Here is a 25,050-nt window from a genome sequence, read left to right as displayed (position 1 = left end):
AACTCCTATTAGTATGCAATTCATCCACCATCTAAGCGTGGACTATGATCCTTTGCTCAATTTTTTACTGCCGTGTCATGATGTTCCTTTTTCTCTCTGTCTTTTCTTTCGCACCACCCATGCGTGTATATGCCAGGAAGCACGAAATCACTTATCCAATTCTCCAATACCCATTTATCATGCAGGGAAAACAGAAACACGCCTGATTGAGAAACACTCGAGAAAAAGATTACTGCTTGACGCTCGCCATACGCTTGGCCATGCTAAGTAGAAGGTTAGAATCATGTTCAATGGATTGAAGGGCGCAGGAAAACTTACAAGTCGTAGAAAGCAAACTGGCTAGGCTGGCTGCCAAACTGGTAGACGAACCTCGAGGCGAGGTAGCTGCCGAAGATGGCGCGCAAGTAGGAGTCGGGGACGCGCTCGATGATAGTGTCGAGACCAATCTTCTCCAGAAGAAGGTTGGGGAGGGCGTCCTGGAGGACCGAGCGACGGATGGCTTCGTTCTTCCAGAGATCGGAGTGCTGGAGCTCCTCGTCCAAGGTGGTGATGGCGTTGGACAGGTTGTCGGAGAGGGTGCTGCGGGCAACACCGGTCTGCTCGTGTTCGCGCCAGATGGCCTCGAACTCGAGGCGGGCGTTCTCCTGAATCTTTGCCTGGACAGACTTGACGTAGTCCTTGTAGAATTGAGGAGCCTGGCCCTTGGCGTCGTGGCACATATGCTTGACAAAGTTCTCGTCGTCGAACGAGAGCGAAGCAAGAACCTCCAAGGAGGAAGACGTGACACCGCCCTTGTTGGCACTGGCATCCTTGTACAGGATACAGCCAGCCTCTTCCAAGCGGAGTTTGGCATCCTGAGTGATGAAGAGATTGGCGCCCTCAACCAGGTAGGGAATGGTCGACTTGCCGTCCTTGATGATCTTGTTAACCGAAATCAAGTCAATGGACTCGGGGCGACCACCGCAGGGAACGAAGGAGTCGGTGAGACCAGTATCGCGCAAGTGGTAGGTGTTGCGGAAAGATGTGCCGTTGGAGATAAACTCTCCAGTGGGCAGGTTGATGTTGTTGTCATCAACCAGCACGCGGTATCCATCCTTGGACAATTTGGACATGTCGAAGTTGACAATCATGGATCGTGACTTGGCAAGACGGAGAAGCTCCTGCTTGTCAAGTCCGTTGGGGTCAACGAGAACACCAGATCCGTCAACGATGGAAGTGTACTTCTCGGTGCTGAGAAGGATCTCGTTGCTGCCCAAGTCACCATCGGGACCGCCGGTCTGCATCTTCTTCACAGTCGAGGGATCGAGGTTGAGCTTGCGGTAGATACCGTTGACGTATTCACGGACAGACAGGGTCGTCATGCCGTAAGTGTCGTGGGGAATACCGCCCAACTTGGGCGACTTGCCAGTGAAGAATGACTTCCACCAGGGTGCGCCGCGGGCGCGAGCATGCTCAGTAGCCCAGTCGACGAGCTCTGCCGTGTTCTCATCGGGTCCCATGAAGATGATCTCCTCCTTGCCGTACAGGTCCACAAGCGGGTTCTTGATGCCGGGAGTCTGGGCAGGGAGCAGAAGGTCGAGAATACTGTCAATGTACTTCTCAAAGGCCTCCTCGGCGCGGTCTTGCATCTTGGGGTCAAGAAGGATGACACCCTTGGAACCGCCTTCGGGAATGTCCTTGTTCTTGCGCTGCTGGGTGCTGGCCAGGCCGTAGTTCTCGTCAAACAGGTTGCGGGCGTTGATGCCGTAAGCCTCTTTGCTGCGGGACTTGACGATGCGAATACCACCGCGGGCAATATCCTTGAAGCGCAGGTGGAAACCGCGCGACTCGGCGCCGATGACGAGGAACATGCCGTAGAGGCGCTTGGGGTATTCGATCTCAGGCAAGAAAGAGGGGTCCAGGCGGAAACTCAGGGCAACCTTGGTGGGTGTGAAGTAGTTGGTCTTGAGAATGGCGTTGTTGAAGACCCGGAAGGCGGTCATGACCATCTCCTCGTGCTCGTTGGAAACATCGCGAGTGATGCGCTCCTTGAGCTTGGCATCGGACAAGACCTCAATGGCCGGGGTAGGGGCGATGAAGTGACGGTCAAAGTCGGGTCCGACGGCAAGATGGACCGAGGCGAAAGAAGCGTAGAGGGCGCGAACAAGGCCCGGGTACGATTGGATGATCTCCAGAATGTAGTCGGGAGTGAAAGTCTCCGTCCTCAGACGGCGCTTTAGCTTAGACAGAAGTGCTGTGTGAGCCTGGTTCTTAGGGTCCAGGATCTCTGATAGGGAGATGTACTCAGAACCCAAACGGTTCAGGAAGTGCTGAATGAAAACCCAGACGCAGTGGCCGTAAACGGTCTCTTGCAGACTCAGCTCACCGGCAGTGAAGAGAGAGTGCAGCTTGTTCTGGGGAATACAGTACAGCAGGGAGATCTCCTTGGTGATCTGGTGGATCGACTGGTCCAACGATGGGAAGTTGCCCTCGATGTTCATAGCGGGACGAAGGTAGATACTCATGACCGTGATACCGTTGGCAAATTGCTCCACGTACTTTCTGGAGCTGGTGACGCCGTAGTAGTGGTACAGGTCACTGAGAGCCGAGAACAGGCCACGGGCAGTACGAGAGCGGAAGGCAATGACCAAGCGCTTCTCAGGAGAGCCCTCAATGTCGAAGACCTCAATGACGGGGCCAGTTCTATTGACCGCGAGATCAATGATCTCCTGGTAGATCTGCTTGGTGTTGTTGGTGGCCTTCTGCAAGAAACCGTTGTCGGCAATGACCTCCAAACGGGTCTCGTGAGGGTCCGTTGTCTCGGGGCTCTGCTTGAAGAGACATTGGTAGACGAAGTAGCAGCGCAGGGTGGCCTTAGAGGTTGGTGATGCGCCCAGAACTCCAGGAGAGCGGAAGGTCTCTACACGGAACTTGGTCTTGCCAACATGGTCGAGATACTTGGCCTCGAGGCGCTGTTCGTAGCGGGGTCCAGCAATGGACGTCCTGCCGGGCTCGCTCGTGTCGATGTAAATGGCATGATCATGCGCCTCCATGTCAAGTCTGATCTCCTCGCGCTTGTCCTCGCGGGCGAAAGCGGCCACCTTGGCGGCGTACAGAGATGTGATTTGGCTGGCAATGACCTCGGGAACTTCAATCTTGAAGTAGACATCGTCGATGCCGAGCTCGTCGTAGAACCATGTGACTTGCTCCTCGATCAGAGCTTCTGGGATCCATCCGTTGTTCTTGATGAGCTCCTTGACTAGTTTTGCGCGTGTTAGTGACGTCCCAGACATGGTTCCTGGACGATAACAAACTCACCCTGCTCCATCTGCTCTTGCTTGCCAACAAAAGTCGGCGCAATGTAGCCAACTGTTGCTGACCTCAAAACCCTGTGGCCGTTGCCATTTGAGCGAGAAGCCATGGGCAAGCTGAAATGTGTTGGCTGGGGAGAGGGGCCACGGCTGCTCTCTGCTGAGTCGGCCTGAACCTGGCCCAGCATCTTGTTACGAGGTGGGGCGGCGGTCGCCATGATGTCGGTGATTTCTTCGAGGGGGTCTGGCTCTGAAGAATACCTATCCATGGTAGGAAGGTCAGTATTGATTGACAAGGCCAACGTTGTGGCGAGCAGCGAATCAACAAGATGGCAGGAAGAAGTAGCGTGATTATGGCGGGAGACGGTTTGTGGTGAAGAGGGAGAGGAAGACGAGTGTCAGGATGGGCGTCCCCAGGGTCTAAGTATGTTGACGGGGACAACGAGGCATCGCAGCAACCAGGAAAAGTTACATGATGTTTGTGAGTCAGTGTCAGACTGCTGGCAGGACAGCTTTGTCGAGCGCCCGTTACGTTTGATTGCGACGACCGGGACCGTCAATGGATCGTGGGGATCTAGAGCAGGCTTTCTTGCTCTGGACAATGCGGTCTGGGAATTGGACAGGGCCCGCAAGGTAGAACAGAAGTGCTGTGTTGTGGAAATGGGATCGCGCGCAAAGGTAGGAATCGAGAGAGCAACGGGAGCATTGAAGCTTCACCGCCGTAGGCTCGTGCAATGGGTGGACTGATAAGGGATGGGCAGGGGGAGCCAACGAGAGGTGAAAGGGCATGGGAATTTGGAGTTGGGGGAGGTGAACTCGGGCGGGCGTACCTTGCGTCTTCGGTAGACTAGCGCGATGCTGATCCGATTCAGATATACGGGATCAGGTAGGAAAGCAGATGCAGAGCTAACAATGGGCTCGGATAGCTGCTTCTTGCCGACTGTTGGTCGGTTGGTCGGTATAGGGGTATAGGGAAAAGATAGAGGATGAGAGACACAAGGTCTGGTTCCGGGGAGGAGTGCAGATATCGCGGGGCGTGGTGTTTGTTATGTAGGACGTGGAATCCAGTGTAGGTGAAGCCGAGGTGAGTGACTGATGTCAAAGTCTCGGAGAGGTGATCCGGCGGGGCACTTTGACGGTAAGGTGCTTGGCCTGAGCTTTGTTGTTGACGGTTGTGGTGGTGGTGGTGGTGGTGGTGGTGGTGGTGGTGGTGGTGGTGAATGATAGAGGAGCCGTGGGTTGTCTCACAAGCCAATGGCAAGAACAGGCTGTTTTTGACAGATGAAGACGGGATGAAAGGAGGCAGCGGATGATAAGAAGGAGGGCGTGGGCGTGGCAGGAAAGGTTCGAGGACGAAGTATCTCAAAACCTAGAAGAGGCCGATATATACGTGTTTTCCTGTGTAAAGAGGAAAGCAACCGCGGGCAGAGCGAGAGGGAGTTTCCTTGTAAGCGCGACTAGTGGTCAGCAGGACGTCCCGTATTGGAATTGTGAAGCTATTGCCCATGACTTGTTGTAATATGGAAGGCCAGGGCAAATCTTATTCAGCTTTTCAGGTACGGGGGGAGCAATGTACCTTTTTTCTTCTCTTGTGTTTGTTACAACCCCGAGAGTCAGAGAGAACAAGAAGAGGGTGATGGAGAATGCGTCAATTGACGTAAAGGTGGATGATGGGAATCCCGGGCAACACAGCCATCCGACCGGCTTGGGGTCAATTCGCTGGTAGCTGGTACCTTTTTGGTGAGTTTTGCTCAAGCCCCAGGGGGTGAAGAAGTGAAATCGAGGACCGGGTTTGGGTCGATCGGTTACGTCTGGGTCAGAGGTTCTGGCCTTGGTTGGAATGCCGGTGGGGTTGCGACCTGCGGCCAAGAGGGGCCTGGAATCTTTCTCGCTGGATTCGAGAAGGAAGTGATGGCAATTCAGAGTGAGAGAAGTTGCTTCGTCAGATCCAGATCCTGGTTCAGCAAAGATACCAGAAATTCAGTCTGTGACTTGGTGAGATGTGGATGTGGCAACACCGAGGGGCGGGTTTCTGAGAGAGATAAGGGACCCTGAACTGAGTGAGAGTTAGCGCTCCCGTATCGACTCGTTTTTTGCTGCCTTCAGCTGAAAATAGCAGCAAGGCGGGCGGACAAGGTCGTAGCAGCCGTGGCCACAGGGCTGTGAACGGGCCTGGGGTGGTGGAAACTTGAAAGGCACAAGCAAGAGGGCAGCAATTGGGGGCGACACAACAGAACACCACGCCGCCGGGCCGGTTGCTGAGAGAGCTGGCTGACGGCTGTTGGCTGGGCTGTGTACTACAGGTGTGTGGCTGACGCGAGATAGGGAGCCCATAGGCGGACACGGTGAGGGACGCAGTTTGGGATTGGTGAAGAGAATGACGGAGAGCTGCGTGTGTATGTTGTTTACCTTTGTGGTGGCTCAGAGATTCAGAGATAAGGTAGGTCTTATTTGGCCAGTAGGAACGAAGCCAGAGCGTGAGGGAGGGATGTAGGCAAAGAGTAACAGCAAGCGGGTAAATGCTGCTTGTTGGGTGAAGCTGTCTAACCTCGAGCTTTAGTTGAGGCTCTTGAAAGGGGGAGGAGGAGACGAGGACGAAGATGAGGATGAGGAAAAAGCAAAGTCGATCAGGAACTGAGAAACTCACGATCCAAGAGGCCCGGCTCAAAGCTTTATACTCACAGGTACTTGATGACTTGACAACAACAACGACGACGGCGACGAATGCTCTTCTGACTGCAAGAAATCAATGCCGGCCATTCTTTTCCCAGTCGAACTTTTTTCTCTCTTCTAATTCCCTTCTACAAGAGTACGTCTCTCCAAGTCCCTTCTTCCATGTACACACACACCCCCCTTGACCGGGCAGGTGACTCGCAAAAGACGGGAGACGTTGTGAAGGAAATTTTGCATATTTTCCACCCTCCAGGGCCTCCAGGGGAAGCACGTCGACATGCATCCTTGCAGCTCTCGCCCTTTCGAACGAAGCTCCCGTGGCTTCTCGTCCAGTGTCTACTACGAGTTGGATCACGATGATGACTTCACCCGCAGCACAAATGGCGAACTATTACCAAACAGAAACCGGGCTAGGCCGTTTCGGGTAGGCAGCAGACTCCAATTAGCCTTGCTGATTGGATCACAGGCTTACAGCTCGAGGGAAGAGAGAGGCGGGAAGGTACCTATTCCTTCTCAAGTGTCTCCAAGTATGTAGGTACGGGGTAAGGTAGGTACTACTGCGTAAGTATTGCGGTACCTGGCGGCGAAGGCGGCGCGGCGGCGCGGCGGTGGTGGTGTTGGCGAGTGCGACCGTCCCGGGCCTGGGTCCGCCTGGAGTAGAGGTACAGGAGGAAAGGGTACTTGCTTCACCCTCATCGCTGCCGTATGCCCCATCGTACCTGACGGCGTAAGGCGACATTTTTGGCTGGGAAGCTGGGGCGGAAGCTGAAGCAGTGAGGCCTGGGAGCTGCCACATGGGGCACATCACATGCGCCAATGGAGGGGCACTTGGGGCACCAAGGAACCACCAAGGCCTCAAACATCCACTGGGAAGACCACGATGCCCTCCAACGGTACGTATCCAACAGTACGTAGATACTTCTTCCCATCAGATGTATCCGTACTTCCCTGTGCCGTTCTCTCTCGGTTATTCTCTCTGCAAAAAGGCATCGTGGGAAAGACCGAAAGCAGGTACAAGAGACTTGCCAGTGTACGTATCTGCAATTCTCCTTACATGTCACGGCTATTCGAGGCTCTTCAATCCACACAGCAGCGGTACACTTTCCAGTTTTTTCTTGCATTTTTTTTCTCTCTCGCATCCTCTATTCGTAAGGATACCTTGCCAGGTACCTCTTTTCATTCGAGGTCCAAGTGTCGGAGCGGGCACCCGACGTCTCTTCAAACCTCATATCATACTGTTCTGTGTTACCCAACATGACCGGCCCGGTTGGATTGGGACTTGGGACTTGGGACTTGGGAGAGGGCACGAAAGGATGAAGCAGAAAAGAGCGCATTACAGAACCCATCTAAGATGAGCCATCTCGGATGCCAGGTGCAAAATACCAAGTCAAAGCAGCCAAACCCGATGGCGATAGCCTTCAACAAGGCATAAGGTCTTACTCACCGCAGGCAAATGTGTCAAAATCGGTATTGCCCAGCAGAGCCACACGTCCGGGCGGCCGGTCTCTCAGCGCGCGGCCTTGGATCCCGTGAGCTCTCGCAAAAGAGCATTCCATGGGCCGTCCTGTGCGTACCCGGTTTACCCGCCGACCTGCTGCTTGCTGCTGTGTTGTCAACTTGCTTCTGCTGTTGCATTGCACTCTCTAATCTCGTCAGTCACCTTCCCATTATCAAGACGCCCCGAGAGTTCGGCACTGGTAGCCGCCGTTCTATGTACAGACGAAACGACATGTACCCTCGAGATGGTGTCTTTTTGCGTTTCTTTCCCAACAAAGCACAGGACTCGTTACGAAAAGACCGGTGACGGTAAGCGAAGGTACCTCTGTACTTTGGACAAGAAAGCAGATTACTCTGAAGAATACTGTCTATCACGCTGCGGGTAAAGAAACCCGTTTGAAAATTTGAACAAATCGTGAGTACTCTGTACCTCCTCTTTTTTTACCGCTTATTCGCGTTGCAGCTCAAAACGCCCGCTTGTCAGGCGCCGGCCTTGCTTCGAGACGACTTCCCAGCCATTGCCCCTCTAAAGCCCCAGAAAAAAGAACCAACTTCGTCGTACCTTGCTCCATTGTAAGTGGTTTCCGATCATGTACCATGCTAGATACCCACGATACCTACTTTCGCAATACTAATGTATCTCATCCAAAGAGGCGTCATGTATCTTCTCATGTACACATACGACATTTACCTCTTTGTTGTGTACGTAGTCGTCGTACCTCCCCTTGTGAATCACGGCATGATAACAACAAGTCCCCCGGCCGGCAACAGCTCAGACCTCATAACAAAAATATGGACACTAATAGCAACAGCCATGTTCGTCCAAAGACTATCAATCGCAACTGGATACGGACACAGGAACCGGGTTATCTAATCCCCCCCAGAAAAAACAACACCAGTCTCCCGCTCTTCCCTTCCGGCGACCTCGTCAGGAACCGAGACTCTCTGTTTTCCACATTTCTCTTACCCCAGATCTTCTGCGCAACTACATAGATCAACCAGCTCAGCCCTCCTTTTACACACGCACGCCCAGGAAGGCCCCCCAACAACAGTCTAGACCAGGACAAGAAGTAGAGCCCCTGGGTCCAAGATCCGAGGGAGAATCAGTCAAGCCTGCAAAAAGATCACGGGACGGCAACAATGTTGGGGATGGCCCTTGACCCTTTCAGCCCCGAGTGGCCCGGGAGCGCGGCGGCTGATGTCTCCCTTTCCCCACAGCCGCTCTAGCATGGCTGCTGTTTGTTCCATCTGCCAACCGACGGGACCGGGCCCCCGAATCGTCGAGTTTCCATTACCCCCAGATTACTTGATCGTGCAGCCCGCGCCAGCGCCAGTTGCGACCCCGAGATGGCCACGGGACAGTCCGACCTGGCCCCATTGGGGAAGTTGGGAAGGACTCTGGATGATGGGAAACCTAGTTCGTTTGGACAATGCCCCGTTCCCTCTGACTCTTGCAGCTTGCGCTTCCTCTGCTTCTGCTTTACCCCAGCTTTTCGGTGCCGTACCTTGGATGGTGTTCACAACTCACGATACTCTCACTCCCTTTTCGAGTCTCGACTTGCGTAACAACACAGTCTATTCCACAGAATCTAGCCACCCCAGGCCGGGGCCCCGACGATCCAAATTGATGCCCCGCGATCCCGCATCGCCATTACCAAATGGAAAAGCCGTTGTAAAACACTGCCGGTCTCCAGAGGTCCTGGACCCAAGACTCCTCTCGTCACGCGGTCTGACAAGGCCTTTTGTTTCGTCCAAATTCGATTCTTCTCTCCTCCTTTCGGGAAAGTAACAAGCACTACGCTGTTCCCCCTTCCTGCATACTAATATACCATGTGGATGTTATGGGGTAAGAGTTTGGGGAAACTTGACAGGAAGCCTGGAATGGACGGATTGTCCAAGTCTGCATTTTCAGGACTGACTCTGTGGATTCGATGCTCAGTCACGTAGTTGTAAAGGTTGAGATGTGAACCATGTCCCCATCGGAAGGGTCAAGAGACACGATGTGTCACGATCTTTCTCTCACCGTCCCTTACCCCGATTCACCTTTTCAGTCCACCGACTCCTAGACTTCACACCTCAAGGTGTGGAACACATACACGCACGCACGCACACGTCCACATTCCCGCTGCCAAAAAGAGGGGGGTTGAGTCCCGGAGACCGCTTTACCCCAACAACGCCTCTAGTCGCTGTTGACAGGAGTGAAGAGATCGTGACTCCAATAGCACAGCCACAAGGGGATGGAAAACTCGGATCGTCACTTGCCAAGGTGCCTTTCCCCAGATTTTTGCCAGGTCCCGTTCTCCTTTTCTGCATTCCCCATTCCCCGGGGAAAGCTTGGGGCAAGTCAGCCGTCACGAGTCTCTAGCTCGACCACGGACCAAGGAAAGGAAAGAGAAAAAAAAACGAGAAAGTTCACGATGCGACTTTTCGTTAATTGATTTCCTTCGCCGCGCCAGGTGGCCCGTCAAGCCCGGTTCGGGGGTTCCAGGTCAATGGCACCATTCCAGCCCCAGGTCACGATGGAGAGAGAAAGACCTCACCTCTGTTTTGGGTCTGGGGGTGTGTAGAGAGGCAGTCAATGACACATAGAAACGAGGATGAAATAGTGGTTCTGGTTTATTTCCAGACAACCAAACCACGAAATCACAATACAATAAAGTCTTTTTTTCGATACTGGGGGTGTCGTTGTGTTTGCTGACCCCTTGCTTCTTGTCGCAATGTTTACAAAAGCTGTTGCAATAATTGCGGCATCGTGCAAAAACTCACTGCCGGCCGCCACGAACATGTACGAGTACGTAAGAAATATTTCCGACCGGGTTCCTGACCTATGCGTCCAGTCCCCCCCCTTCTCTTGCTCTTTCTTTCTTTCTTCGCTTGTTAGTTGATTGGATGTACACAACGGGAGGAAAAACGAGAGGCCTCCTCTATTGTGCATATCGACGGGCGCATCGAGCCGCGTATATTCATTCCGATCCGGCAAGGTACCGCGATCAGATAGCCCTGTTTTTCGAGTTTTCGAGCGTGCTGCTCTGGCAGAGAAAAAAAGTTTGAGTTGAGCCGCTGGAGAGAAAATGGCTCTTCCCAATTGAGTAAACCCAGAGGCATTATTGGGCGGGGTTTCACGCCGTTTACGCCCGCCGTGAGGGGAGGCCTCTTGGATTGTTATCTAGAACTCGGAATAGAATTGGCTGGGGAAGACCAGCCATCGTGGTACCGGTGACCCGTCACAGAGAGAACATGAAATAGAACATGTTGGTAGCCAAACAGAGCCTCCCCCTACTCCATACACACGACTTTGGGCGATCACGTCGGAGGGTCGGGGTCTCCACCCGAAACTGTCCCAACGTCAAGTCAAACTCCGGCCAAGAGAACCCGCGGAGTGTATTGTTAGGTGCAGCGGCTTTCCTGTCCTCGTGGGAGAGCGCCAATCAACCCTAGTCGTGTCGTGTCCTTGAATCTGCGACATTCCGTTCCCAAATTCCATCTTTAGTAATTGGTCACAGAGTTTCGTTGGAAAAAGAGGTACAATGCAGAACACCCGCCGGGGAAAAGCGTCATCTTCCTTCCATTGTCAGTCCCCTTCTTTCCCTCCTACCTTTTGCAGAGCTTTATTTCATCGGGGTAAGGTAATCGGTCGATTGTGAGAAATTTCACCAAAGCGGCGTCTACTTCCATAACTCTACGTAGGTATGGCTTCAGTCCTCCATAGCCAGCCCATACCAGCCCGTCGTCCTCTCCCCCGCCCCCACCCCCTTTCGACCAGTCCGCAGAGAAAACTTGCATGAGGCTAAGGGGAGAACCCGAAAGTGCGAGGATCATCCGACCACCCGGGCGAGCAAGGGGAAACTTTCCAAGATGTCCGGGTTGGGCACCCGGTGCTTATCTTTCCATGGCTCTGGGAAGACTTGCTTAATTCCGGGAAACCACAGAGAGTAGTTCCGTGTCACAACAGATGATAACGAAGAGAGAAAGAAAGAAAGAAAAGCGTGGCTTGAATTCGAAACGGGCCCCCTCGGGCCTAGGCTTGCCAGACTTGCTTCAGGATCTGCAAGGAAAGTAAGCCCGGTCAGTCTGCTGCTGTGTATGAATACTTCGTACATTGATATCCCGCCTAGCGCCCGCAGCTGCCGAAAAACCCCGTGCCGTGATTCCTTCCGTGGAACACTGAACTCCGTCGGAGGAGGGTGAGTGTGGCAGCATACTTCCCACCATCCATTTTCCGTCGCAGAGTCACCTCGTCCTCCGCATCACCCGCCGTGGATCCCCGGACGCTCACGGGGAGGAGGGGGTGACGGACTCGTCTTCTGGCTCCGTCCGACCCCGTGCTACCTACCTGACCTTCCACCTCCCACCCTCTCCATCTAGTCGTACATAGTATAGACTCGTATGTATTCTGTTGGATCCATCCATGTGGTCCTCCTTTCCCCAAAAAGGACTCCATCTGGATGGAGTGTAAGACTAGTCCATCAGGTACCGCCACCCACGAGAAACAGAAAAAACTTGGAGGGGCGAGACAAAGACGCAAGCCCACCCCCGCCATGCCGTCGTCGCCGCTGCCGCCGCCGCCGTCCGTACCTGATTTACCTTGCGCCTCGAGGCTCAAGGTACCGACCAGGCCCTGTCTGGGCCCAAACGATCTCGTGTGCCCCCCAGACTCGCGGATTGCGGAGGGTCGTTGCCAAGGGACGAGTCAGCAAAACCCCGCATGTGGCCAGTCTATGGGGTAATGAGGGGGTAATACCGGGGTTTTGAGGGGGTAATGAAAACTCCCATATTTCGTAATCCGAGGCGTTTAGCTCGAGCACGTTATTGTTGTTTTTGATGATGATGGAATGGAACAGAAGGTCTTTTTTTCTTTCTTTGATTGTCACGATGCAGGTTTTTGATATTTTGAAACTTGTGAGATATACGCCGGTACAAGTAAGTGTACATTGACACAGTTAGACAAAGTATAGGGTACTTGGGCAAGGTACATGTCAAGGATCGAAGGAAAGTACCTTGATTTAATCGAATTCACATCTTTGACTTCGGCATCACGATACATCACCAAGTTTTTCAAGGTCCACTAAACCACAAGTTTTTGGAGAAAAAGAGGATCCTCTCCCCCTCTGATGCTGGAATGGTGATTTCTCCATCGTCTCACCTCTTCCTCCCTCTCTCCAACTGTTTTACATGGTGGGAACACCTGATGCTCCCTTGGTCTCTGAGTGGGCAGCTCCATCCCAAGTTCAGGTACCTATCCACACAGTCATCCAACTTCAAGTGGTTGTGGTCGTGGTGATGGTCACTCGGTGGTCACAAAAGATGGAAGGTGGTGGTGAACGTTGCCAGCTGCACGGCGTGGCCCCGCCAGCCGGAGCTCCATCTGAACCCCTCATTGGAGGAGGGGCGCACGCGAGGGAATTATTCAATGGAGCATCATGACTTCACTCGTGTTTTTGGTTGGGAAACACTGCTGACCTCACTACCTCTGACCCAACGTGCATCATCTTGTAAGCCGTGAACGCAGGATATCGAGGCCAGCTCATTGAATTCAAGGATCTTGCCACACACGATCAAGGGTTACTGCAACACTGCTATTCAAGGTGAACCCGAGAGAGAGTAGATCCCAAGACACATTGACGGCCATTTCGATTTACCCACCCCCTCTCTCGAACCTCAAGCCAAGGTCGGAGCAAGAGGTTGTCCTACCTCATCTTAGTCAAAGGTCATCCACACTATCTCACCCGATATGGACCCTCTCCTCGACGCTTCCATCAGGCAACGCGCCGAGGCCCTGGATCAGGAAGATGCGCTGAGGCACACGCGGGACGAGTTCGTCATCCCCACGAAACAAGACATCACCAGCAAGACCCTTGCCAAGAAAGGTCAGCAATTGGAGGCATCATCCTACTTCATCAGAAGACACCTAGCTCCCTTCATTCTCACTCTCCCTAACTCCTTTACATGCTACTCCTCACACTCAATGCCTCTAGACTCTAGATTTTGGAGCTAACATCCTTCACCAAGGAAAAGAGGACGGCTCTGCCACATCAGAGGCCGGTCAGCAGAAATGCACCTACCTCTGCGGCAACTCTCTCGGTCTGCAGCCTAAGCGCACCGCCGAGAGGATACAGCAGTATCTGTCCACCTGGGCGATGCAGGGTGTCCAGGGACATTTCAAGCCTTTGGAAGACTCCCCGTTGCCGACATGGCTCGACGTAGACGCCAGGGCGGCCAAGATGATGGCCCCCATTGTTGGCGCTGAGGAATCCGAGGTTGCCGTGATGCAGACTCTGACGGCAAACCTCCATCTTCTCATGTCGGCCTTTTACAAGCCCAAGAAGGACGGCAGGCATAAGATAATCCTGGAGAGCAAGGCCTTTCCGAGTGACCATGTAAGTCAGCTCTTTTCCGCAAACTTAGACAAGGGAATGGCGCTAACAGCTCATACAGTTCGTCGTGGAGACCCAAATCAGACACCATGATCTCTCCCCGTCAACGTCAATGGTCTGCATTGAGCCCCCCTCAACCGCCGTAGAACCAACCCTCGCAACCCAACACATCCTCTCCATCATCGAGGCCCACGCCGCAGACGCGGCTCTCATTCTCTTGCCCGGTATCCAGTACTACACCGGCCAGCTCCTCGACATCTCCACCATCACCGCCTTCGCGCACAAGCACGCCATCCCCATTATCTGGGACCTCGCCCACGCCGTCGGCAACGTCCCGCTGCACCTCCACGACTGGGACGTCGACGCCGCGGCCTGGTGCACCTACAAGTACCTCAACGGCGGGCCGGGCTGCATCGGCGGCGCGTTCGTCAACGCGCGGCACACGGCCGTCACGACCTCGGTCGAGGACGCCGACTCCGAGAAGGGCTACGTGAACCGTTTCGGAGGCTGGTGGGGCAACGACAAGAGCTCGCGCTTCGTGATGGCGACAAAGTTTCACCCGGCGGCCGGGGCGGCCGGCTTCCAGCTGAGTAACCCGAGCGTGCTCGACATCACGTCGCTGTGCGCTTCGCTCGAGGTGTTTGAGCTCGCGGGCGGGATGGCGCCGCTGCGCGAGAAGTCGAAGCGGCTGACGGCGTTCCTGGAGGTGCTGCTCCAGAACTGGCTCGGTTCCGACATGTTCAGCATCATTACGCCGTCGGGGAGCGAGGAGCGCGGAGCGCAGTTGAGTTTGAAGCTCGCGGATGGGCTGTTGGATGGTGTGATGGAGTACTTTGAGGAGGTTGGGGTGGTCATTGACGAGAGGAAGCCCAACGTCATCAGAGTCGCGCCGGCGCCGTTGTATAATACGTTTGTGGACTGTGTTGATTTTGTTGAGCACTTTGGCGAGGCTTTGCAAAGGGCCAGCAAGACGGCGTAGTGGTTAGACTCGTGTCAAAGATGTCCAACATCAGACTTTCCACAGAGAATATAGGAAAGACTCGACAGAGTCAAATTGTTCGAAGATCATACCTCGACGGTTACCAGGTCAGCCACCCTGACCCGCGCCTTGCCTTTCCCAGCCACATCACAAACCTTCTCATCCGATACCTCTTCTGCCTATACCGCCCTGAATACACAACAACAAGCCTTCATTAACCCCCTCAACCCAATTCCTGTCACCAGCGCAGCAGGCGCCCCTTAGGCCGGGGGTCAGGTCAAACTGTGGTGTGGTGGTGGAACGGTTCATGGTCAACAATCAAAACGCCAACCAGCCTACTCGACGACAGGCTTAGCGAGTTCGAGTCCCAGCATGAGCACCAGAGATGTAGCCCCCAGTTCGGCACCGGGGGGGTGAACTCTTTTGTTTTTTTGAACTCATGAACGATTAGTCATTATTGCTGTTGATATGTCACGAGTCTTGAGGGATGTATTGTCCTAATTATTAGAGCACTGCTCTCGAACACCAGAGTGAAGAAGCACTCGCTCAATGTTTCGTCCGCTGTTTCTTTCTCTTTATAAATTGACTGACTACGCTCCTATTTTGCCAAGTAGGTGAGAACTTCTACTTCTGTATATGGCCCTAGACGCCAGGAATTGAGGCTTGAAACAGTAGACACCATTTCAGGAATGTCTAACTCGAGAGAAGACGATATCAGGGGCCATTCCGGGAAAGAATAACTTCAATCTTGAGGTTCAGCTATGCGCTTGATAAAAAAAAAAAGATACTCAGATATCTTCGTGGACGGCCTCCTCCTTCTTCTCGGGGTCATCAATAAGATAAGCAGAGAACAACCCCACAGACCCCTCTGATCCAAGGAATCCACCTGCTCTTCTCCCTTTGACACTATTCACGTTCCTTCTGAGAGCCACCTCATGCCCCTTTACCCATTTGCTCCTTCTTGACCATCTCACCTTTGGGTACCCGAGGCACTCTGCTCCTTCCATCCGAACTTTTGACGAGAAACGCGTACGCGTGACCGCCTCACGTGGACGCGAGGTCGTTGATGAGGCGGTGGTTACCTCAGAAACAGCTCAGGAGGGCGGTCAGAAGGAGGTTGGAGGGATGTTTATTACCTCAGGGCGGACCGATCCTTCTCACTTCGTCCACTCTTCATCTCTACACCTTCCTCATCCCGGAAATTGTTTACCTTTCCATCCTCCCATCATCACATCACATTGCTCAGAGACCCGCGCAAATATCACCAACCTCCCACTTCCGCACATCACATTCTCTTACCATTCTTACTTGCGCAGTGCTCAGAGAATCATTCCCCGAGTCTGATCTTGTATTTTTGGTGTTTTGGAGTGTCGCCTTTTTGGTCTTTTCTTGCCATTCTTCCTGATCCCAAGTTTGGCACATTGTCGCGCCTGCGCGATCGCGTCTATCTTGGGCACCAACTTTCCGCGCCGAATCCCCAAACAACGAGCTTACTTCCAGAGCACACGAGAGATACCATCATCGGAAATCTGCTCGCTGAGTGGTTGTTCAGTATGGAAGACAACTTCACTCACCACGCTCCTGTGGTGTCTCGTCGGTCATCAGGCCAACAGCAGAAGCCTCTTCGACATCCTGCCGAGCCAAGATACACGTCCCTTCCACCCCTTCGACCTAGAAATTTCACACCGCGTCACTACTCTATCTCACAGGGTAGTTCATCGCGTGAGCGCGGTGCAGAGGCCGAGTATTCTCTACATCGCACCAACTACATCCAGCCATCGCCAGCTTCTCAGTCAGTCTCTGAGGGGTTCAATAGCTCTTCGGCAGCTTATCAGCAAATTCCAAGAACCCCATTCCCTGAATCTCTAGCCATGGCTTCTTCACTCGGTCCGATTCAGTCGCAATCGCACTTTCCGTCAGCTATCGATCACGATAGGCATAGCATTCTGGGACCACACCCTCCTCTCAATGCTCAATGCACAGCTGGCCGGAACGCATCTTCTCTACCATCAACCGAGTTCTCTAGAAGCTATCGAGAGAATCCTTCGGAATATAGTTTCCAGAAGGCTTCTACCGTGTCGAGTCTACACGCTACAGCCAAACCCAGGGCAACATCCCAGGCTGCCGACAGCCTGTTCGTCGATCAAGGTGGTTTGCATCGCGGTAACCCACTGCTTGATAACCCGACTGCACACCTTCACGCACCTTCTTCACCTTTGAGAATTCCGTCGCCTGCCAACGGCGACCATATTGGACACCTGAGATTTCTAGATAAGCTGCAGAGTCGGGCTTTCAAAAGTGGCTTCTTCCCTGACACCGAAGAACGCGAGAGCCGTGGAAGTACCTCCAAAAAGCCTACAACTACAGCTGCCTCAGCCGACGGCCTCCAGGAGGGGATTGCAGCAATCAAAGTTTCTGGCTTCATTCTTGAAGATGAAGACGAAGAATTCCAAACTTCTTCCAGCACGGGTAGACAGAAAAATACACAAATAGCAGCTAGCAAGGCCAAGACTACTTCCCGGCCTCGCACATCATCGTTATCCTCGACTCTAGTCGGTCATGATATCGAATCTCAAGGCCTTCCCAAGAAACAATTGAAGAATACTGATGCAACACGCCTGAATTTGGACACCACCCACAACACCGGCAAAAAGGAAGATGTGGCTACCGCAAAAAAACCGACTGTACCAAAAAGCTTCAGTCTGCTATCCAACATGATGGCCAAGGCGCCCAAGCCTTCCATCAGAATTGTTACCGTTCCGAAGCATGAAGTCAAGCCTATCCGTCGAGCCCAACGTCAGGATGATACCTCTTCAAAGACCTAGAACGATTTGAAAGAGAACACTCAGTCGACGACAACGAAGGGGTCGAAGCGAATCCGGGATGATCTTGCACCCGACCACTCGTTTCCGGCTCCAGCCACCAAGAAGCAGAGAGTGGAAACCCCTGCGAAGACCTCATCAACCGCAAAGGCGTCTTTTACTACACGGGGTCGGTCTCTCCGCACAACACCAAGCCAGAAGCCGAAAGTGTTGAATCAGCGTAGAATGGACCCCGACACGTTGGGCTTGGTGGCCATCAAGACTTTGCCAGGCCCTTTGTACGAACCCGAACAACCCCTTTCTGGGTTCGCCAATAGCAAGTACGAAGGTGGATACGACAGTGACGACTCTTTTGCTTCTCTTAGCAAGAATGCTCCAACTGGCTTAACAACGGGTAGGCCTAGAAGCCATACACTCCCCAACTCCAAGACAGGACGTACACCCAACTATGGTAAATCACCGACGTTAAACTTGCTCCGTTCTAGAAGTGAGTACTGCACAGTTTTCATGATTGCTCGATTATGAGTTTACACAAGCTGACCTTCTCACAGGAAGCGACTCTAGTGCCCGTGATCCTGCCCCAGCCCAACCTACCACTGAACGTAGTAGAAACGATCACTCGATTACTGATCGCAATTGTCCCATATCAAAGGGTGAAGGAATGGATCGCCATCGCCAGAAGGACCGGCAGACATGTAGCTCCCACACGCATAGTCGTATAGGACGAGCACAAGTGCAACTGGGAAACAATCCCCACACATCCGAAAGACAGCTTGTCGAGGGACTTCGATCTCCCGGTGGTTGGCATACGCCTGTCTCCAAGAGAAGCGCCTCGTCTATTCTCAGCCCGAAGTCAATTGAGGATCAGGAGACAGAGAAGAAGCGCAGACGAGACCAAACGGCGCCGCCTCGCACTGAAGTGAACAAGCATGAAGTGACTCGGGGTTCTGAACGGGTGATGTCGTCTCACGGAAACCACGTTCGGCCTCGGTCGGCAGTGCTCGAACATATCATCACCATCGCGAACAGATCGGGCGACATGTCTGTGGCTAACACTAGCGACGCAAAAACGCGAGTTGCAGATGAGAGGCAAACCCCTGAGGCATATGCCGAAAGCGTGGAGGATCACGTCAAGATTCTACACCGAGAAATGGGACCTATGAAGAAGCAGAGAATGAAAGGATTGGCCAAATTGGGCACACAGAGGAAGATGAAGAAAGAGCACCACGACGATTCTTCAGCTCTTTCGGGCGCCACAGCCCCGAGCAAGCGAGCAAGCTTTCTTCCAAAGTTGTGATTCACGAACGATGTGTCTCTCATGGGTCTCCATGATGTATTGCAGCCTCAAACTTGCTTCCACAGGATGTCTGAAGCTCTGCAATTGATAGGCTGGGGGGACCAGGGCGGAGATCAAGCCCTGTGATGGTGTTGTTGGATGACGGTCGTGGACAGATTGCATGAATTACACCACACGCTGTGGGATTGCCTATGGGTTGGGCTGTTGGAATAGGGAAGAAGTGTATCAGTATGGGCTCTGTGGGTGTGTTGGCAATAGGCTATGAGTGCATGTCACTATTTCCAGGTTGCGAAAACAGGTTTAGCATCCCATAACGAGAACCAGATGTGAGTGTGACCCAGTATCCAATCTGCCAACATGGGAATAAGACTACGTGAAGTGATTTAAAGAGACAGCTGAGTTGGAGCATGTCACGTTGCCCTTAGTACCCCTATTTCTATGTCAAGATTCCATATTCTTGAATGAAGTCTCCCGTCGGCAGGGTGCTGCGACAATGCAATTTCTCGATTACACAGAGCAAGGCATACAAATCCGTCACTACAGTTGGCTTCCATTCTTACATGGCGGCAGACTTTTTTCAAAGCCCACGATTTGCAACTTTGGCCAAGCATGTCATCGCGATGACCGGAGCAAACACGTGTGCTCGGTGCAACGAAAAGGTACGGTATACTCACGAACAAGGAGCTTATACGGATTCTCGACTAGCAACTTCAAGTTGGAGAGGAAATGTTGTCACTGCGGAAAGCGACCGGCCGAGTGCCAAAACGATATCAAGACTTGCTCGGTAACGGGCAAGCAGGCGGGCTACCCCAACACGATCTGCAAGAATGAACTGCCGGCTGTCCTTCTGCTTACATGGCGCGTCTGCTGCGAATTAAGGCTGAAATGGCCTCTTGGCTCTCAAGGCAGTGGTCTCAGTTAGAGTTTAGACAGAACTCGGTAGCAACCGGTGCGCGAACTGGTCCAGTTTGTTCGCACTCGCTCTACAGAGACGTTGGGGGGGATTAACAGAGCAGAGAAGCCCGATGTGCAGCGATGAAGCCCGACACGCAGCTCTGGTGCGACGACGAGGACGGCCGGGGATAACGCGGAACCCAAGGTGAGATGAGGTCGGTTCGGAGCTCGGATGGGCGGGTAATCTGGATGGTACGCAAGGTTCTCCCAATCTGGAGAGTGTCCGTACGGTTCTCTAAAGATGTTTCCCCCCCAGACGAGATCAAGCCAGCTCCTGAAAAGAACCAAGAGGCATCAAGATCTTGAGATGACAGAGCGCACACGCACATGAGATGTCAAGGTTTACTTTGAGCACCTGGGAAGCCCGGGAAGTGGTAGATACTTGGTTGGTAGGTTCGGATTCTGTGGGCGATGTCGGCACGGGCGCTCTAGCTTCGGGAAGCAACTCAAGTCCGTGGTCAAGAGGGGTCGCTCGGAATGATGGCGGATGATTTGCGGTTGAGCTGCGATCTGCGAGCTTAAACACAAAGAGGCGGCTAACAGAAAAAGAAAAGGGGCACTGGAGGAGGGACTCGGCCGAGCGAGCCGTCGTTCGGATCCTATTAATGTAGTGTAAGCCTGGCGTAGGGGAGCGGCGGGCGTCAGATCGGAGAGGCTCTAGCGTCGAAGTCTATCTGGGGTGGGATTTTCGACAAGAGAGGGAACCTGTAGAAGAGATGGGCAGTTGTCCTTGCCTCTTCCGGAGTAAGCAACGAGGCGGTTCTTCCATATTAGGTTTGGATGTGCGTTCGGCCGTGGTTCAGTGCGACGGGTGACCGGTTGATGGATGTTTGCTAACGGGGTCTCGGACTCTTGGGAAATGATGATGGGACTTGTTTTCTCAGGAGGGCACTGCGATTGGGTCCCGGAGAAAGTTCCGGATGCTTCGTGTATGAATAGTGAGTTTTCCAATGCTGAGAGGCATCACATTATGAGCCATGAATGGACGGACGGGGACGGTGTCAGTGAGTTTTTTTTGAGATGAACGATAAGATCTGGCGTGTCGGTCTTCCTCACTCTGTCTCGAAAGCAATGTGAGACGGAAGAGGTTGCGTCTCATATCTAATACCAGACAATAATGGGCGAGGTGTCAAGAGGTCGTGCAATGCTCCGGGATAATGTAGCATACACTAGGGTCGATGGTGACATGAACGCCAGGATAGAGGTGTTGTCGGTTTGGGATAGCGCTGTTTATACGAGATGGTCCGAGAGGTTCGATGTGGGCGCTCTCAAGAATCAAACGACAGAGAGAAACTTCCGCGGACTTTCTGAGAGAATGCCAAATGTGACAACCGGAAGGCTGGGTCCTAGGTCTATCTTCGCGGCCCAATTTGGTGTTTATCCTCTCGGTAGCGCGTCTACTGGCGCGAAACGTTTGCCATGCGCGGATTGGTGACACCGCACCGCAAGAGCTAGCCTCGACGCGACACAGGTTCGCGATAGACGAATGTGGATGTTCTCTAGCGTCCTGCCCGGATGGATCGGCAGAGAGCCTGAAACTCACACGTCAAGCGGAGTGTCATTGGGGGCCGTTTGATATTCCTCTCTCCATTGTGTCGTGACTGGACCTATATTCCTGGGAAGTGGGATGCAGTTAAGTCACATTCTTGAATGTTATTCATCAAAGCTGGATGTTTCAGCAGAGGATAAGTGGCCAAGTAAGGAGGAAATTTGGACGATGTTGAGGAAACAACGGGGTGGCTGTGCCGCGGTACAGAGTTGCGATGAACAATGCTGGATGGGTAGCCGTACTCTGTACACAGAGAGTAAGGACGACGGCCAGACGGCCAGAGAGGTCAAAGGACGAGGAGAGGACGAGTCGAGAGCCCAGAGGGAGCCGAGGATGATCGACGCAGGGCTCAATCTGACGGGTGCTCTTATCGGGGCCTTGGTCGATTCGCCTTCCCTCGCTGGCAGCCTCGCTGAGGCTAATCTGCGTAGCCCTGTAGGGAATTCTGGTTTTAAAATTGGGGGTCCAAGGGACTGCAAATGGTAGCTTGGACGTGATGACAGCAGGTTTGCTATAGAGTGCCAAGACGGCGGCCTTGGACCTAAGTTGACAAGCTTGGAAGCTTCGGCGGCGGCGGGTGGGTGCTTATCCATAATGTTAAATGATGGAAGGCCCCCAAGATGATTAGTCGCGCATATTGATATCGCTGGCTGGGCCTTTCGATATGACGGCGACGACGTCTCTGTTGTCTAAAATGCCTCATTTGCGTGCTGGTACAAGGCTACCCGTACCCATCGTCATGAGTCAAATGGAGCAGCTGGGGAAGTGTGGGAACTGATTGCAAGGCGTTGAACGCGTAGACTGTGGGCGATGGAGGCCTAGACTGACGGAACCCCATCCGGTATGCACAATGGAAACGTAAGGTATTCGTAGAGCGCCATTTGTTCCGTTTGGACAGTAAGAAAGCCGGTACCCGGACGCTTTTGATGTCACTTGTCCAGTCAATTCGGGCTCATTGGACACGGCAAGCTGAGTGCTGTATTCGTACAGTAGAAGGTAGAGTTGTGACTAGGGCGATAGCATAGGCGGCTTGCTAAGTTCAGCGTCCAGTCGGGCAATTTTCTTTGCCAATTGGATTTGGGGGTAGCCGAACGTAGAGCTATGGATGGAGCAGCTAAGGAGAATACTGGGTCGATTAAGCAACGTTTTACAAGGTGAGGTCGTGTAGATGAGGCAGCTGGCGTGTTTCTGGGAGAGAGTTTGCATATTGACGCTTGCCGGTATCAACCCTGAAGAGGCGGTTTGGGCGAATGAAAGGTGCGGGGGGTTGGACGGTCGGGACACTCTGCCGTGAAGCAGGTTTAGGTCGGGAACCCCTTCCCACGATGTGTGGCACGCGGTTGGCCGAGGTTCCTGGGATGTTTGAGGTTAGCAGAGATGTTAAGGTCAGGCAAGCCAGGACGGCGGTTCGTCACTCGTGTGTCTCGACGGAGGGGAAGGTGATCCAGGTCATTCCATACAGACTGGAAGACAAGAGCGGGCAGTGGTTGGGATTGAGCAATGTGGTTGGTGGAGGACTTGACGGTGCTTGGACGGTAAAGCAAAGAAGAAACGGCAAAAGCATCTGATAATGACTTCACCGCATGGCTCTCGCTGCGGGTTCCTGACTCTCAGTGCTCGGCCCTGGTGTTTGTGTTTGTCTGTCGAGGTTAAAGTCAAAGTAAGGAGGTACTCACCCCGTTGCCGTCGGGTATTCGTACGGGATACTTGAGCTACCTCAAGGTAAGGTTCCTCAAGATTGAGATAGGATGTAGGTACATAGCCGCGTCGCTTACCCTGGCGAGAAATCAGGTTGTATTTGACATGAAGGTCGTCATTTCAAAGGGGAAAGGCGAGATGAGGCAAGATACTACGGGGTATCGACTGGTCATATTTCTTCCTTGCTGCTATGAGAGTCTGAGAGACCAGCCTGAGAGGTGACTTCCCCCTCTGATATCTCTCATATTCCGGAAGTTACGGTGGCAGGGCATCACGGCGTTCTGGAGGGGTGGACGGTGGACCTTGGACTGAACGGGAAACGGGAAACGGGAGAGTCGAGGAGGATAATCCACTTATCACTTAGCGATTGGTAACGGCTGGGCTGCTCGGTCCCAATTACCGACAGAGAGGGGCAGCGTGCCAATGTTGCACCGGTTAGCAGATATCGGGGCCGTTTTTCATTTTGCATGCCGTCAAAAATTGGAAAAATCTCTTGTTTACCTGGGGTTGTTTTCCCCCTTTGTCAGGTTATTCCGTTGTTTACCTTGATTAACCTGGTCATCGTTGGGTAGCACAAGTTCATGGGGGAGATGAGGAACGCAGATGGCGCGGCTTCTGGAACATGCCACTGATGTTTGATGCAGCGGGAAGGAAAAACTCGTCAGCCTCTTTTGGGCACTACTAGGTACCATGCACACAATATGCAGTGTGCGAAGACTGTTTCTGAGAGAGAAGCAAGGAACTGGTGGAAGCTGGGAGAGACATGTGCTGTTGGTAAGGTAGGTTGAGCTTCAGCTTCAGCTTCATAGCCGGGGCTTGCATATTAATTGCTATGGGCGACTGTGTGTGGTATATGTCAGGCAAGCCAGGGCATGCTTTGTTGAAGGTGTCAGGGATTCAGATGCCAACGTTGAAGCAAAGGCTGATACTTGGATGTAAGAAAGAATCAATCGTACCTAATCACCTAAGAAACTTGGCGGGGAGGCGGGCAGACGGCAAAGAGTCATCTTCAAGCAATGGAAGCAATTGGATGTTGTGGATGTCGTGGATGGCGCAGGGATGACCCCCTTGGGCGCTAACAGACTCTTGTGGCCGCGGCAATGGGCCGAACAAGGCGGCACGGCGCATATGGAGTATCTCAGTACTCAGTATGATGGTGGTGGTGGTGGTGATGCATCATCATCTCGCAACCAGCCGGGAGACCATTTTTGACGTCGGCATCTGCATGTCACTACCGCCCACTGGCCCTGGTGACCCGTGAGTGTGCCAGGTCACTTGCGCCCATCATTTTGTCGCTTTGCATATGCAATGTCAAGGGGGAAAAAGAAACGAAAACACCATCTGCCATCGGTGCCATGGGCCGTGGATCCAACCATGGATGTATGTCTCTTACCTTGCTCTTTCTCTAGGCCTAGATTGTACCAATCGTACATTGCCTCAACTAGGTCGCCTAGACTGAGACGTACGGCTTTAGGTACCAAGCAGATTACAATCCGAAAAGAGGAAGCTGCTTGCTTTTCATGGGTTTCCCGCCCGCCTTCTTGTCTCCTTGTCCTGGCCACGCTTCTCTGTCCGGGACATACACAGTACTACTACGTATGTAAGTACCATTACAGGCAAGGCCCAGTATCTTTGCCATGTACTGTGTAAGGTGCTAAGGTAAGGGCCGGGCTGGCACAGGCAACAGGGCGCACCTCTCACTGGATGGCGGGCAGAAGTACTGCTGGGGGCTGTCCTGGATCGCGCCCACACCTGCGGCTCCACTACCGTAAGGTAAGGTACCCAACTGGGACGTGGACCAGGCCACTGAACGCCGCACGGGGAAACGACCCAGCATTTTCTCGAGGCACCTTCCATTACCAACGGCGGACGCAGCCTCCCAAAGGTACCTTACCATGGAAGGCACCAGACCAGGCT

The 25,050-nt window shown here is 53.2% G+C and overlaps 7 protein-coding genes across 7 annotated transcripts; 5 read left to right on the top strand and 2 right to left on the bottom strand.

Moving 5' to 3' along the window:
* Positions 1-229: 229 nt before the first annotated feature.
* On the bottom strand, positions 230-3,559 carry CLUP02_02604 (NAD-specific glutamate dehydrogenase; the record flags this gene model as incomplete). The annotated part of the gene is made up of 3 exons (XM_049281635.1): positions 230-263; positions 319-3,238; positions 3,298-3,559. The coding sequence occupies 3 exons, from the start codon at positions 3,557-3,559 to the stop codon at positions 230-232; spliced, it is 3,216 nt and encodes a 1,071-aa protein (XP_049138778.1).
* Positions 3,560-8,688: 5,129 nt separating this feature from the next.
* On the top strand, positions 8,689-9,249 carry CLUP02_02603 (uncharacterized protein; the record flags this gene model as incomplete). Its single annotated transcript, XM_049281634.1, has 1 exon — positions 8,689-9,249. The coding sequence occupies one exon, from the start codon at positions 8,689-8,691 to the stop codon at positions 9,247-9,249; it is 561 nt and encodes a 186-aa protein (XP_049138777.1).
* Positions 9,250-10,349: 1,100 nt separating this feature from the next.
* On the top strand, positions 10,350-10,511 carry CLUP02_02602 (uncharacterized protein; the record flags this gene model as incomplete). The annotated part of the gene is made up of 1 exon (XM_049281633.1): positions 10,350-10,511. One exon carries the CDS (start codon positions 10,350-10,352, stop codon positions 10,509-10,511), a length of 162 nt encoding a protein of 53 aa, XP_049138776.1.
* Positions 10,512-11,241: 730 nt separating this feature from the next.
* Positions 11,242-11,373, top strand: CLUP02_02601 (uncharacterized protein; the record flags this gene model as incomplete). The annotated part of the gene is made up of 1 exon (XM_049281632.1): positions 11,242-11,373. One exon carries the CDS (start codon positions 11,242-11,244, stop codon positions 11,371-11,373), a length of 132 nt encoding a protein of 43 aa, XP_049138775.1.
* A 1,818-nt stretch (positions 11,374-13,191) lies between these two features.
* CLUP02_02600 (kynureninase) lies at positions 13,192-14,813 on the top strand (the record flags this gene model as incomplete). The annotated part of the gene is made up of 3 exons (XM_049281631.1): positions 13,192-13,327; positions 13,470-13,837; positions 13,896-14,813. 3 exons carry the CDS (start codon positions 13,192-13,194, stop codon positions 14,811-14,813), a joined length of 1,422 nt encoding a protein of 473 aa, XP_049138774.1.
* Positions 14,814-17,527: 2,714 nt separating this feature from the next.
* On the top strand, positions 17,528-18,932 carry CLUP02_02599 (uncharacterized protein; the record flags this gene model as incomplete). Its single annotated transcript, XM_049281630.1, has 3 exons — positions 17,528-17,584; positions 17,639-18,122; positions 18,187-18,932. 3 exons carry the CDS (start codon positions 17,528-17,530, stop codon positions 18,930-18,932), a joined length of 1,287 nt encoding a protein of 428 aa, XP_049138773.1.
* Positions 18,933-19,936: 1,004 nt separating this feature from the next.
* On the bottom strand, positions 19,937-24,140 carry CLUP02_02598 (uncharacterized protein; the record flags this gene model as incomplete). Its single annotated transcript, XM_049281629.1, has 18 exons — positions 19,937-20,187; positions 20,214-20,556; positions 20,592-20,777; positions 20,854-20,943; positions 21,000-21,055; positions 21,123-21,418; positions 21,617-21,921; positions 21,987-22,124; positions 22,211-22,355; positions 22,445-22,534; positions 22,587-22,788; positions 22,865-23,028; positions 23,112-23,147; positions 23,300-23,344; positions 23,409-23,634; positions 23,678-23,761; positions 23,832-24,008; positions 24,098-24,140. The coding sequence occupies 18 exons, from the start codon at positions 24,138-24,140 to the stop codon at positions 19,937-19,939; spliced, it is 2,877 nt and encodes a 958-aa protein (XP_049138772.1).
* Positions 24,141-25,050: the final 910 nt, after the last annotated feature.

The sequence above is a fragment of the Colletotrichum lupini genome, chromosome 2 (assembly GCF_023278565.1).
Source record: "Colletotrichum lupini chromosome 2, complete sequence".
Taxonomy (NCBI): domain Eukaryota; kingdom Fungi; phylum Ascomycota; class Sordariomycetes; order Glomerellales; family Glomerellaceae; genus Colletotrichum; species Colletotrichum lupini.
This window is presented reverse-complemented; position numbering and strand designations above follow the sequence as displayed.